Raw genomic sequence first — 14199 nt, forward strand, 5'->3', positions numbered from 1 at the left:
TCGGTAGCAGCGTATTACTAGGGGCCTAGGCTCCAGATTCTAGCCACAGGGATGCGTTAGACGCTTTGTGTGATTTCATTCAGGCAACAAACGTATATCATGTTCATTCTTACTTTCCTTCAATTACTAGTCAAGTCTTCTAAATTAATTCCGTTCTAAGTTGCTCTTTTATTGTTTTTTTTTATGTAATCACGCATTCATCTCCTCTCACCTCTCAGACACACATTACTCTTTTGTTCTTTTCATGTTTGTCATCCTTGACCTGATCATTACCTTTTCCTAATAAATATAAAGATTGGGCAGTTTGGCTACCGGTACGGCCGGTGGTGGTGGTAACAACTTTATTGAGACTCTGCTCAGTTTTGATCTGGCAGGCCCGAGTCGTCCCCCTCACGAGGAGCGACCCTTTCGGCCCAGGCAACGAGGGCTTTTCGTAGTTTTTCATCCGGCGTTCTGAGCAGTTCCTATCTCTATATCACATGTAGAAACAACAACAACAACAGCAAAAGATGACAGTGCACACGACAACCCAATCCTTGGCCCGTCCCCCATTGTGGGTACGTGTCATGTTTTGAAGTGTCATCGTCATCGTCACGGTGCTATCGCTTTGCCAGCGCCCAACAAGAACATCAGCTTGGGCTTGGTGACTTGCGTTTCGCGGTCACAGCCACTGGTAAGTATGCGGCAATTCTTCGGAGTCGCAGCATCAACAACGACGTCCTGAGATCGGGGAATGCCAGGACAACGCGCCGCAAAGTGAGCTCGACAACGCTTGCACGGAAGCTTTAGCTTTAGCTCGGGCCGAACTCCGGAGCGGCCCATTAAAATACATGTAAATTGCAAGAACGTTTTTCTGAGATAACCCCTGGGTCGATATTAATGACATTTATTGCATTTGAGAGAGAAAGTTAAATTCTAGTGACTTAGAAGCCGAATTTCTATTTAGGTCCTGTATGTTGTTAAAAAGCTTTTCAAAAATTCGGGAACTTGAAAAAAATAGAAGCACGAAGTTTAAAAATTCATAGCTCTGCATCAAGACCATATATCGCAGTTCTGTAAACGGCATCCATTAGATCATTGAAAGCGGACAAATTCGGTATGTGATTTTACATCTTACGCGATGTTGTTACGTTGTGTACAAGGGTTCTGCAAAAGCTGTATTTCCACATTACTGAATTTCTGGAGATTCATGTGCCACATATCAGTTTTGTCCGTTTTAGATGTGCTATCATATGCAATTCACATAATTGTATTATCTGTATTATCTGACAGGTTTCATACAGAACTTAAGTATTTTTTCTTAGCTTCCTCCGACTTTCCCATTTGAGTGTACTATGTGTTATATTTTTAACTTTCATTTTGTTTCTCTATATGTCTCTCGCATTTTTTTTACTTCATGTTTTTCTTAAGCTATTTTTGTAGTTTCCCCTTTTGTTGTCTAATCTAAAGCTTTGTTAGTGCTTAATACATCCATCTGCTGCTTTTCTGTTCATTTATGCCTTGTCTCCTAAAACCTTTAATATCGAAAATTTCACATGTTGCCATTGTTATTTTATTAATTCTAGTCATCATGCACAGGAGGTCCCATTTCAGTTTCTCACTACGGGACCTCCTTCTGTATATACTTATTATGTAATTATCCCCATTTTTGTCTTGAATAAACTGATTCTGATTCTGATCATTTTTCGTTGCCGAGTTGGAGTTGTAAACTTGATAGTTTCGTTTTTCGAAAATTTTAGATTTTTGCCAATTTTTAATAAAAACTTGGCCACCTAAATAAAAAATTCGAAACCAACAGTTACAAGATTTTAAGTTTTTGTTTTAAATGCGCAAACCTACTAAATTTGGTGCAGTGGTTGCCGAGAAAAGCGAATTCTCCTTTTACATGTATTTATATAGGAGCGCCCGAGCTAAAGCTTCCTCTTAGGATGAAAGCCATCACCGTTGGTAGTTTCTATTGCGAGGCAGAACAGTACTTGTTTAGTAGCTTTCCGGTGAGAATAAAGACAGATGAGAAAGAAAGAAAGAAAGAAAGAAAGAAAGAAAGAAAGAAAGAAAGAGAAAGAAAGAAAGAAAGAAGGAAAGAAAGAAAGAAAGAAGGTCTGCACGGTTGCGTGCAGCTAGACACGTATAAAGCTTTATGTGAACGCAACAAAAACAGGTCAGTATGAAACGACTATCCCGCGCTGAGTCACCACTGCGAGCTCTGAAAAAATAGAAACCGCGTGCGGGTGGCATGTTTGCATACAGCTGTCATGTTTCTGAATTCAAAAGAGAGGTGCGCTGTAGACATAGATGTCATATCTGAGGAGAACTCGCTCAACAATTTATAGCTTCTCGATTTATTTTCTTGTTTTGTAGCCGTTCCCACCAACCTTCTCCTTTTCTTAGGTAGCTGAGTAGTCGTCTTGTACAAAGTTGATTCATTCAATGAGAATCGCATTAAAGAAGGAATACTTTCGCGCAGGAAACTCGCCAATTTCTTTCGCTTGTGTAGTGGGGTAAGCTTGTGTGTGTATACTTCTCATCGCAGGCTCTTCCACACGGCCAGTGCTAGACGAGCGCTTGGTTGGACTTACCAGTTGGTGGTAACTGTTCCAGACGAACCGGTCGACACGCCACCTTATAACGAGATTGTCGCACCGTTTACGATGTGCACCCAGGCACTAGATTACAATATTATGCCAGCAGCCCAGGCCAGAGGGCGAAGACGTGTGTGCCTCGTTTTGTGCTGACGTCTGCACTGCTGGCGCTGACTTTAGTGCACTCTGGTACAGACGAGTTGTAGAACGTGATGTCACGAAGATGAAGCGGCGTTGTCGTCAGCGTCAGTGCGGGACAAAAATTGGACTGACTTTAATCGCAGAAGTTTTCTCTGAAGCAAAATTAATATTAGTGGTCGAGTTTTTATTATTAATGGCAAATATTATTATAGAAACCAGCAAACAGCTAAGAACAGTCGACTTTGTCGTCTGCTCTTTTTGCCGGTAACATGCCTATTTGTTTACAACACGTAGCTGAAATTTTCTATAATGTTGAACCCGAACTAACTACAGCTTCGCACACTTGAACTCGCTTGTAGCACAAATTACCCATATATTATCGTTCTGTTTTTTTTTTCTCTGATATTCGCAGGTCGACGTGGTTCGGTGACCTCTACGCAGCAATTTCTTTCCTGCTTGCTTATGTCGTCTGCTTTTTTTTTTTTTGCAGACGACATTATTATTTTTTTTTTTGCCTTCTGCGCGCTTTGCGCGCTGCCTGCTTGCGTTGGCTTGCTCAATCTGCACACTCACTCTCTAACGAGTGAACATTTAATTATTTATGTCATGCTGCAACGTGTAAACGTTTCTGTTCTATGCGATGGCATTTGGGGCTCACTGTGCTGGCACTGAAAAAAGAAAGCGTTTTGTCTGATTATTTGCGTCTGAATGTTCTTTCGTGACCATAGTATCTGACCATTTGAAGTGCTTTATTGTCCGAATCTTAGCTCTGCTCGTCTCTAACGGTTTCGACTGATCCCGTACGCATAGGAATCGGGCAATAATTCGGCTATACATTATAGGTGATCGCTTTCACCCTGATGTTGACTATGGCTGTTACTTGTCTTTGTGGCCTTATTATATTGTTCTTATTTTCTGTCTTTCTTCTTTTTTACCTCCCAGCGAGAGGCCAGCCTTGTTGGAACTATGACAATGACCGTAAGTGTGACGCCAACTTTATCGCGACATTTATTTCGACAACGGAAAAAAATCGTCTGCGTTGTGGTTCAAATTTCGCACAGAGATCGCATTCTGCGATCTAGTCTGAATAACAACACAGTCGGGATACACGGATTGTCATCAGTGTATCAGGTTGTCACAAACCGAGATGGAAATATTGGGAAAGCTGTTCAGAAAATTATGGAGTCTTCAGTAAAGATTTGTAAATAGGAAATGTACAGTACTGACTGAGTTCTTATTCTGATATTCTGACAATTTAAATAGAGTTTTTGCGCTTATCGTTAATTGCTTTCATTCAAATTTGGCAACACAATAGCATTTTTTTTTCGTTCGTCCAAGTGACCATTGGTCTGAGAAACTTTCATAACGGTGCGCATTGTCGTAGCCGGACAGCTGTCAAAATCTGTTCATTCGGCTCGGCTTCTTGGGTGTCCGACTTTCAGATAACGGCATGCGATTTTAGGCTAGGAAAAACAACTCCTTTATTCGTAAACCTAACAAACCGGGCATTCGCAGTCGGTTGCAGGTGTTCCCAGGCCGCTTAAGACCTTTGAAATAAATCCGCTCGACAATGCTATGTTTACCGCTACTGTCGACCTATGAATCCCTTTTTTTATGATGACGGCATTGAGGTTCATAGTTGCCTATACATATATTTACTGTTGCTGCCAGACACCGAATACTATAACACCGTCCAACGAGTTTTATGTCTGGTCTAGCTTGGGAACATTAACAACAGGTAATTACGTAAGAGAAATAAATGAAACACGTGATCACCGTGTGTGATTTGAGCGCTAATCAACCGGTTATAACCTAGAAAAGAAATTGTGAATGTCGGATGAAGTTACGTAGATCGCAGTTTCTTTATGGTATCGTTATTCAGATTATTGCAGCTGAAGTTCCTCCTTTGCTTTGACCTGCTCTGGCTGATTTGCCTGCGTTGCCTACCTCTCTGCTTTGCCTACTGCCTGCCCTACTCATCTGCCTGCCCCTCCCTGCCTTGACATGCCCTGCCCTGCGTTCCCTGCCCGGCCTGCCCTGTCTGCCTTACCTTGGCTTGCCTTGCATTACTTTGCCTTGTCTTGCATCGCATTGCATTGTCTTGCCTTGTCTTGCATCGCATTGCATTGTCTTGCCTTGCCTTGCCTTGACTTGATTTGACTTGCCTTGTCTTGTCTTGTCTTGTCTTGTCTTGTCTTGTCTTGCCATGCCTTGCCTTGCCTTGCCTCTGCTTGTCTGCCTGCCTGAGCTCTCCAAAAATTTTCTCCTCCGTGCAGAGTCGTGGTCGTGGCCCGAGTTCCAATGCGTCGAGCACAACTCGTGCGGCGGGGCGCAGCAGTCTCCAGTGAACATCGAGACGATGAGCGTGGTGCACGACGTCGGCATGAAGCCGCTCGAGTTCTACGCCCACGACGTCCCGCTCCGCAACTTCACGGTGCACAACGACGGCCTGTCACGTGAGCGGGACTGTCGTCGCTGCTATTGATGTCTCCGCGTTTTCCCGCCTTCACCAATATTTGTGTAATACATCAAAAGTCATGGCTTCCATCGATCAACCAGGAAAGAGAACCAGTGAAAGGGCTCGTCCATTGTCTACAGCTAATCGTCAATTTAAGTGGTTAAACTGGTTAAGCGGAAGGATCACGGATAAGCTGCGTCACACTTAACAATTTTTTTTACGAATGCAATCGTTCCCTGATGCAGAAGTCATCACAAAGATCACCTGAGTCTGTAGAAGTTTAGTTGAAAGTCATCATCAACTTTGAGAAAAAAAAGCATCTGCCATATTCTGCGGTAACAGACCGTTCTACTAATGTTCGCCGCAATTTTAATAATAATTGTCAGGTTTTATTCTACCACACGCTCTTAAAGGCTTAAACAACTATCTAAGCAAGGCAAGCCCAATTCCGAGGGTCACATCAGCATATATGTATATTTTCGTCTTCCTGTGTCGATCGTTGGAAATCGCCCGCACACGCACACACATGCACACAACATGTGACCCCTCCCCGCATACTCATATCGGCTATACTGGCCCGCCACCGCCATATGGGTGTCTCGGTCGACAGAAGTCTCACCAGCTTGCCGTCTCACGTACGGGTCCCATGTTAATGTCAAGCTTTAGTATGTTCAAAGAACGCGACCTGACGTGGCGCCACGCAGTGACCCTCCGGCCTTCGCCAGCGGACAAGACCAAGAGGACAGTGCGGGGCGGTCATCTGCAGGGCACCTTCGAGTTCACGCATGCGCTGTTTCACTGGGGTTCCACTTCGTCGCAGGGCTCCGAACACCGCCTCGACGGCATCGCATACCCCATGGAGGTGGGTAGGAAAATCTACCCTGGCAGGCAGGCAGGCAAACCAGACAGACCAGACCACACAGACAGGACCAGACAGAAAAGACAGGCAAGACAAGACCTGATAGATCAGACAAGACAAGACAAGACAAGACAAGACAAGACAAGACAGACAGACAGACAGACAGACAGACAGACAGACAGACAGACAGACAGACATAGATAGATAGATAGATAGATAGATAGATAGATAGATAGATAGATAGATAGATAGATAGATAGATAGATAGATAGATAGATAGATAGATAGATAGATAGATAGATAGATAGATAGATAGATAGATAGCATTGCTGTAGACTCCAGCTGTCTGAATCAAATTTATGACTTTTCTCTTTCTTTGTTCAGGCACAGCTGGTGTACACAAACGAGAAGTACGCCAACGTAGATGAGCCGGACCAGACGGACAGGACTGCCATTATCTCAACGCTCTATCAGGTGCTCTTTTTTTTTTCGTTTTCATTCTCTGCAGCGATAAACGCTGAGGGTTGTTACCATTCCTTTTTTATTGACGAAGTATTTCAAAGGTAATGTGTGAGTCGAAAAAAAGAAAGAAGAATTAATGGTGTTGTAATCCGCAAGATGTAAATCATACTAAGTTCTTCAAAATCCCAAGATGGATAAATTGATAGACGGAAACAGACTGTGCAAAAAACGAAATAAACCAAGGTAAAGTACAGGATGGAGTCTGGGCCAACGTTTTCACACGTGGAGTTAGTCATAGACTGACTTGTAATTGCTGGTTGGCTTTACTTCTACTATAATATAAGTACAATGGCGAATTTCGTTTACTACTAAGAGCGCGCGAAGAGCATCGTCTTCCCACTCTGCATTCTAGATGCATGCACGGCAAGATAGTCTGCGCTGCCAATGATACTTCACGGCGCAAAAGCGGAAGGCATTCGTGCATGAACCAATTTCCACAATCAGCACTTAACGCGTCGGCATCATCACTTTGTCATTTATGCATTTAATGGGTATGTATCTATATAAATAAATCGGAAGCCGTGACAACAAATTATTGCCTTTATGAAGAAACGACCTGCATAACGAAGTGAATGACATGGTCCGGCCATCTGTATGCCTTATTCATGTAACGCGGGCACCACCATAGCGAAGAATTTGCAGAGAATTTGCCTGTCTAACGAAATAATGTGCGCGTTCGATCCTCTTTGCTTCCTGGTAGATGTGGGCGAACGTTAACTTTTTAACACGAATCGAAAACGAAAAGCAATTAGCAAACAGCAATTATCGAATCGAATAGTTCAAATCCAGATGCATATATCCAGAGCAGAAATATTTCACAGTGTCGCTCTTAGGCGCCCGTTCCTGCCTTGAGCATCGGCGTCCCTCGGCGTAACCGAGCGAATGAGCACAGCGAAAGAGGAAAGAATGAACGCAGAGCGCAGCAGAGGATAAAAGACTGCGATAACGAAGAGAGCGCTGAGGTGGAAAGCAGAGGAGGATAGTATAGCGAAAGCGTGAGAAGAAAAGCGTAGTTCGGCGCAAGACGGGCTCTGCGGCGACGACCGCTACAAGATGGCGCCGGAGTAGCGCGCCGTCGTCTGTTCGCCGATGACCGATGTTCACCGATGAGCGCGTCCACCGATACCATATATGGAAACAAAGCGCCGCATGAGCGGAGGTCTGTCTGCGGCGGCTGCTGCTGTGAATCGCGCCAACGCGTCACCCACGCGCTGCCTCTCGCGCGATCTCCCGATAAGCGGGGCAGTCGCGCGATGCTTCGTTCCGTTTGCAACGTGCCGCACGAGATAGATTGTGCGCGCCAGCCAATATATCGCGAAATGAAAACACCTATAGAGCTGCGCTGAAATTTTGCATTAGCGTGTATCGTAATCGTCGGTGCACTTTTTCGATATACCTATAGGTACCTAAACAGTAATTGAACAAATGCTTGCCGGCAATATGTCAGCGGTTGTGGAAAAAAATAAAGAAAGAGAAAGCTGCTAAACTAATTGTGTTTCGTAGACACACGAAAAGGAGCCACTTGGAAGGAAAACGTCACTGGCTGTTCCATATAAGATAAAATTTCTACATCACTAGACTGGCAAAAAAACACTAAATGAAAAAAAAAAAGACAATTCTGGGGTTTTTACGTGCAAAAACACGATCTGGTTATGAGGCAAGCCGTAGTGGGGGACTCCAGATTAATTATGACCTGCTGGGGTTCTTTAACGTGCGGCTAAATCTAAGTACACGAATGTTCTTGCATTTCTCTCCCATCGAAACACCGCCGCCGCGGACGGGATCGAACCTGCAACCTCGAGCTCAAGCAACGCAGCGCCATATAGCCACCGAGATGCCGCGGTGGCTACACTGAATGACAGACCACAAGCAAAAAATCACGATTCGTCAATTAGGCTTCCACCGCAAAACCGAAAACGGAGCTTGCATTATCCTTTGTCTTTCAGCATCGCCTCGAAAATGTCGTTACTGCTTCGCTTCTGATAATTTACGATAATTTGTTTAGCATACTCGGAGAATGGAGGCCATACTTTGACGGTCATTTGTTGCGATATATTTGGTTAGTTCTGAATGTTCAATAAATACCGGACGCTTCCCTTTCGAATACGAATACCCTCGGTGAGTAATATTCAATTCCTATTCGAATATTCACCCACCCTGTACTTTCCGCTCTCGCAGCGCGAAGCAAAACACAAAAGCGCTTGCGCGGACTGTCACCTTGCATGGGCAACGTGCGAGTCCTCAGGAAAGCAGAGTTCGTTGTGCTCAGAATCGCCTTGAGACTACAGTGGCGACTGTCAAGGATTCGACTGCAGGGGCGAGCGCGATGACGCCGCGAGGTTTGAGTTAGCGACATTTGAAACTTCGCAACGGTTCCTTCCGTCACAGCCAAGATCTTCGCGCGAATATGCGCTGCCACCCTCGAGATAATATCGGATTGGCAGCAAACACTTACTTTGTAAAGTGGTGTGTACGAAAGAACGAAAAAAATCTTAGCACGGTCAGGATGAAGATTGCCTTACTAGCGCAAGGAAGACGACGACGCAAGATAAAACGAGAGCGCTACAAGGCTTATTAATTAGTTATGTTCTGGGCTTTTACGTGCCAAAACCATGAGGCACGCCGTATCTGTGGGAGATCAACTTTGACCACCTGGGGCTCTTTAACGCGCACCCACTGCACGGGCGTTCTTGTTTCACCCTCATCGAAATACAGCCACCCTTACGCCAGTTATTCTCCAAGATGAGCTCGTACAGCGACATTTCAGCAGTCCATATAAATATAACGTGTTTTTTCAGTGCGTGGTGAACAGCGAGTCTATTCACCCGGGTGGTCTTTCCCACATAAATACTACGATTGCCAAGAAGCCGGCTCTGACGAACAAAGGAACCGCGAGTACGCGCGCATGTGACAGCTTCCGAAGCGTACCGTGACTATCGTGCACAGCTGTGTTTAGCAGGGACCTACGCCGTAATCCAGCACAACCATCGATCGCGGCATCAAAACCTTGCGACTTCGCAAAGAGAGAGAGAGAGAGAGAAACTTTATTTGTTTCCTTCAAGGAATTAGCGTCTCGAGGTCTCCGTTGTCTTCTTGGGCGCCGGCGACTTGGAGCCTCTTCCGGCAAGGGTGGGCCCCTATTCCAGGGCTCCACTGAGCCTAGCTACCTCACTAGCGTGCTGCACTAAGGCCCTTTGGGCCGTGAGCTCGCAGCTGGCAAGCCGACTCTCCCATTGCTCCGCACTCGGGTTATTGTGTTGGTTATTGTGCTGCGACCTGCGCTCTTCGCAAAGAAAGAGCGCAGGTCGCAGAGCACTGCGCAGCGAAAAGCTATAGCAGCTGCAGCACCCGTCAACGACTTTGCCGTCGCAGCTGACGTTCGTGAACTTCGATTCGGTGAGGGCGATGCGCGGCGTGCTGGACGCACTCGAGTCCGAGGCGCCGTCCCGGCGACGCCGCCGTTCGCTCCGCCGCTTGCTTCCGTGGATGGTGCGCCGGCTGACGGGCTCCGGTTCCAGCGCGGCCAAGGGTGCGTCGTTCCCGCTGACGCTGAACAGCCTGATGCCCCCGGCGGACCTGCAGGAGTTCTACACTTACCGCGGCTCGCTAACCACTCCCCCCTGCACGGAGTCCGTGCGTTGGACCGTATTCAGAAAGAACGCGTTCGTCTCCGAGGCGCTGGTAAGCACACCGCCGCGACGGAGAGTTGTTGCGTGTGCAATCGCGGAGCTTTATAATGGCCGTGAACACGGGAGCGCGTTTCGCAACGACACAGACAGAGCACTCTAACGGGCTTACTGTCAGATGATCTGGTAAACGTAAGTATCGCTGTGCCCAGAAAAAAGAAAAATTAAATCTGTGCGTTTGGAACACACGCCGATGTCGCCAGCTCGGATGAAAATATATAATTTCGCCCTTGAAAATTTCGGGCAATCGTATCGCATCTTATCTAGCCTATTTCCGTGTTATCTCTCTGCAAAAAAAAAAAAATCAGAGGAGACCTGTCGCACTTCTTATACTTAAGCTTTCAATGCAAAAGCATTGATGTCCAATTGAGGGCCGCTAAGCGGTCCTTCGAGTTATGAACTCCTCGCGGGCAAGCGAGTGCGTTGAGAGGCTTGGCGCGTTTTGATTTGGCCTTACCAAGGCACAGTTAGAACGCAGTCGAGAGCTTGCGCGGACAAGGAACGCGCGAATAGGCTTCCGAGAGCGAGAGTGCGGGTGACGTGGCGTCGCGGCGATGCCCTTTCCCCTCACGCATTGCCATGGCAGTGGGCGTTCCCTTTCGACAGCTCTGCTCCGCCGAGGCCCATGCCATCAAGCGCGGGCAAGCGTCACGAGCGCGCGCGATGTTGCAGCCAGTTGTCTGTCGATCCTGGCTGCAGCCAGCAGCCAGGACAGGCACTGCCGGCTTGTTCGCTCAATGAGTCATTTAAGGTTTCCCATAAAAAGAAAATTGTTCTGAAGAGACGCCACGTTTAATATGGGGAGGGGGGATAGGGCGGTGCAGCGCACATCCCCATCTCGGTATGCTCCAGAGCCTTGGGAACCCTTCGACTGACCATCTCCCTATGAATATACCAGTTCGCGGTACCCGTGCACAGGTGCAACAAATGAGGTTCCTCGTTCACTTTTTCGTTGTCTCCTTCTGCGTCACCTCTATCACGCTAGCATGACTTTGAGAAAGCGCAACTAATAAGCTCTTGCTCTAAGTTCTCGTTCTTTCCAACTCTTTCAGCTGCACCGTCTGCGCAGACTCCGCGGACACACCAAGAGCAGCTTTCTCTCGGACAACTTCCGGCCGCCGCAGAGGCTTCACGGTCGCAAGATCATCTCTTCCTTTCGCCCCTTCTGACACTCGCGGGAAGAGCCGTTCATTCGGCAGCGTTAGCTTCGTATTTTGTCGTAACGGCACAAATGCATCCCCGATTTATTAATAGCACTGACATGACACACGCGTAACAAGCGGAAAAGCAAAGAAAAATACGTTATACGTAACTTGTATTTGTTATGAATGAAATATATTTGCTCTAGTTTTGTTAATACGCGCGTACAACTTTACATACTTTCACCGCAAAGACAATAGGAGCACGATTAAGTTCAATGCTACGCTTTCTTCGGTCTGGCATCTGGGTGGCAGTTGGTGTATTCATCTTTGACCTGCATCTTCTACACGTATGTGTAAATTAGTGCTTAAACGTCAGATCAGGCACAAGAAATTTGTTTAATTATGGTGCGGTGTCTTACGGAACATACCACAGCCCACGGGCAAGAAGCTTTCCTCAGAATGTGGCATACTAGCTTTTTTGTAGTGAGGAAGGGCCAGATGGAGTTTCCAATGTTGCCATTTTAAGAGCACTTCTTTCACGACAGGAAGAGAAGAAACTCATGGGTTAAGTTGAAATGTACAGTCAGAAAATTAAGATGGCATCACGTATTTCCGCTACGTGTATAATCTGCAGTCAGTAAATTTGACTTTTTTGTTTTGTACGTGTGTGTGTGTTTCGTATTTTTTCCCCTTTTTTCTGTCGAGTGATCCCAACTCTTGATGCTCAGTCAGAATATGTGGACGGGGGGAACAATTGCTTGTTTTACCTGTATGAGTATTAATGTACACGGCTTTCCAAGTTAGTTACCTGTGCTGTTATTGCTACTAGTACATCAATAAACTTCCCTTTGTAGAAGTGCGGCATAGACTCACGTTTTTTCTTGTAAGCCTAGTTATCACGAGTGTTTGGCTTGGTTTTGCAAAGACTATGCACACAGTGATTCATTAAAGTTAGGCCACAGTCTTCCACACACGTTACACACGCTGCCGAACTGTCCGTGAACTTGCGGTGAAACGTGGCTGTCGCAGTCGAGCTTGCCGCAAGCCAAAGAGTGTGGTTCGTCTGAACGTTCGTTGTGGGTGCCGCTGCTTGCATCCACGGCTTCGTCTCCTCCTAAAACTGATACAGCGCAACATAGGAAGGAAGAAACAAGCCGCGAGCCGGCCAGATGAAAGAACAAAGCGCTGACTTACAACTTTCATCTGGCCGGCTCGGCCTGTTTCTTCCTTTCTACGTTGCGCTGTACCAGTTTTAGAATGCTATAACCACTCGCCCAATCCTCAACCCTAGTGAACTTCGTCTCCTTCTCCTTGTTGTTCGTGTTGCTGAATGACGGTGGCTGTTGCAGTAGCTTCAATCTTGGCACGCTTCCGCGCTTGATAAGCTTCTCTACAACATGCTAATCTGGCCTCCATTTGCTCCGGCGTTTCAGTAGGCAACTTTGTCTTTGCTTGACATTTCGTAGCCTGCCGTCCAGCTATATCTACTGGATGATTGGATTCAGCCTGTCGCTTGCGCCAAAGTGCACGCACACAAGGCCCAGCCGGCACGCCATCTATGGCGAGACTGAGCGACTGAGCGCCGGCGAAGCAACCGTTAAACTATAATATAGTTAACCCCTCCCCTAGTCACGTGGTACCGCAACGGCGACGCCTCTCCGCAGCGGATCATGTGGCGTGACGTCACACCTGCCACATCTGCGCTCCGGCGGCTCAAGGTCATTGCGATGCGAATAATGACTTTTGTATCTTTATTAACTAAGCCGCTAGCTTGCGGCACACAGGGGGGTTGCATAGTTAGGCGTTACAACGGTTACAACTTCGCCAGCGGTGTAGGCGAGGCTCTGTCCGCCACACCGGCCACGCAGGTTCTGGTTGCCAGTTACCCGCAGTCTGCACTCGAGCACACAGGGTTGCCAACACAACAATGACCTTGCGAGACATGGCGTAGTAGAGCGTTTACTCTAAAACGGACTTACCGCGCAAATTATTCTACGCTGTCACAAATATCGCTGCCACGAACGCATGCACGAACCGGAAGCACACATGCACGTTGAACAGATGACCGAAGAAAAGCTGTTCGTTCATTTCCGGACTATCAGTATGGAGGCAACAGCTGTAACAAATGCCGCGCAAACTTTATCAGCTTCACGCGCGACTTACTACTGATCTTTGACGCCTCGGTAATGTTTTGGTAAACCGCACTTGTACGCCAGCTATCGCCAGCACCTCACCGCACACCGTTTGTCGCCGATTCTGAACTGTGGCCGCCTGCTCATCAGACGTCATTAAGCAACCAATGAAGTTTTAAGCGAAGCTTTCTTCGCCGCCTTCTCCCCCTGTTCTCCCTGCTTTGCGGGTTATACCTTGCCAAGTAGACAACAGCTCGGGCCACTCGCTAAGTGCCACTGGCCACGTCCTCGAAATAGAGACAACTTGGTATACTCATTTACTATGTGCAACTTGGTATGTTCAACTTGGTATGTGCCACTGGGTATCTGCCCATTCTTGGACAATCCCTTAGGACGTTTCACAAGGGGTATGTGACACAAATGTTGCACTTCTCTGTGCAATTCTTCCCTCGGCAAGATAGAGAGGGAGGAGCGAGGAAGAACAGGCAGCAGGGTTAACTAGACTTTGCACAGTTTGCTACCCTACACGTGGAGAGGGGGATGGGGGAGTGAAAGAAAGAGACAGAATACACGAGTATTGATCACACTTTCACATCGCTAAGCCAGGTGCAGCGTATCTGAAGTCGGGCACTCAAGTCTTTCACGTTCGGGTGCTTTCGACGCTGATGAGCTGTGAG

The 14199-nt window shown here is 46.9% G+C and overlaps 1 protein-coding gene across 1 annotated transcript; it reads left to right on the forward strand.

Moving 5' to 3' along the window:
• Positions 1-2352: 2352 nt before the first annotated feature.
• Positions 2353-12052, forward strand: LOC142575510 (carbonic anhydrase-like). Its single transcript, XM_075684924.1, has 7 exons — positions 2353-2501; positions 3666-3701; positions 5000-5179; positions 5886-6043; positions 6425-6514; positions 9935-10243; positions 11301-12052. The coding sequence occupies exons 3-7, from the start codon at positions 5083-5085 to the stop codon at positions 11415-11417; spliced, it is 771 nt and encodes a 256-aa protein (XP_075541039.1). The 5' UTR covers positions 2353-2501; positions 3666-3701; positions 5000-5082; the 3' UTR covers positions 11418-12052.
• Positions 12053-14199: the final 2147 nt, after the last annotated feature.

Source organism: Dermacentor variabilis, chromosome 3, assembly GCF_050947875.1.
Source record: "Dermacentor variabilis isolate Ectoservices chromosome 3, ASM5094787v1, whole genome shotgun sequence".
In the NCBI taxonomy this organism is placed as follows: Eukaryota; Metazoa; Arthropoda; class Arachnida; order Ixodida; family Ixodidae; genus Dermacentor; species Dermacentor variabilis.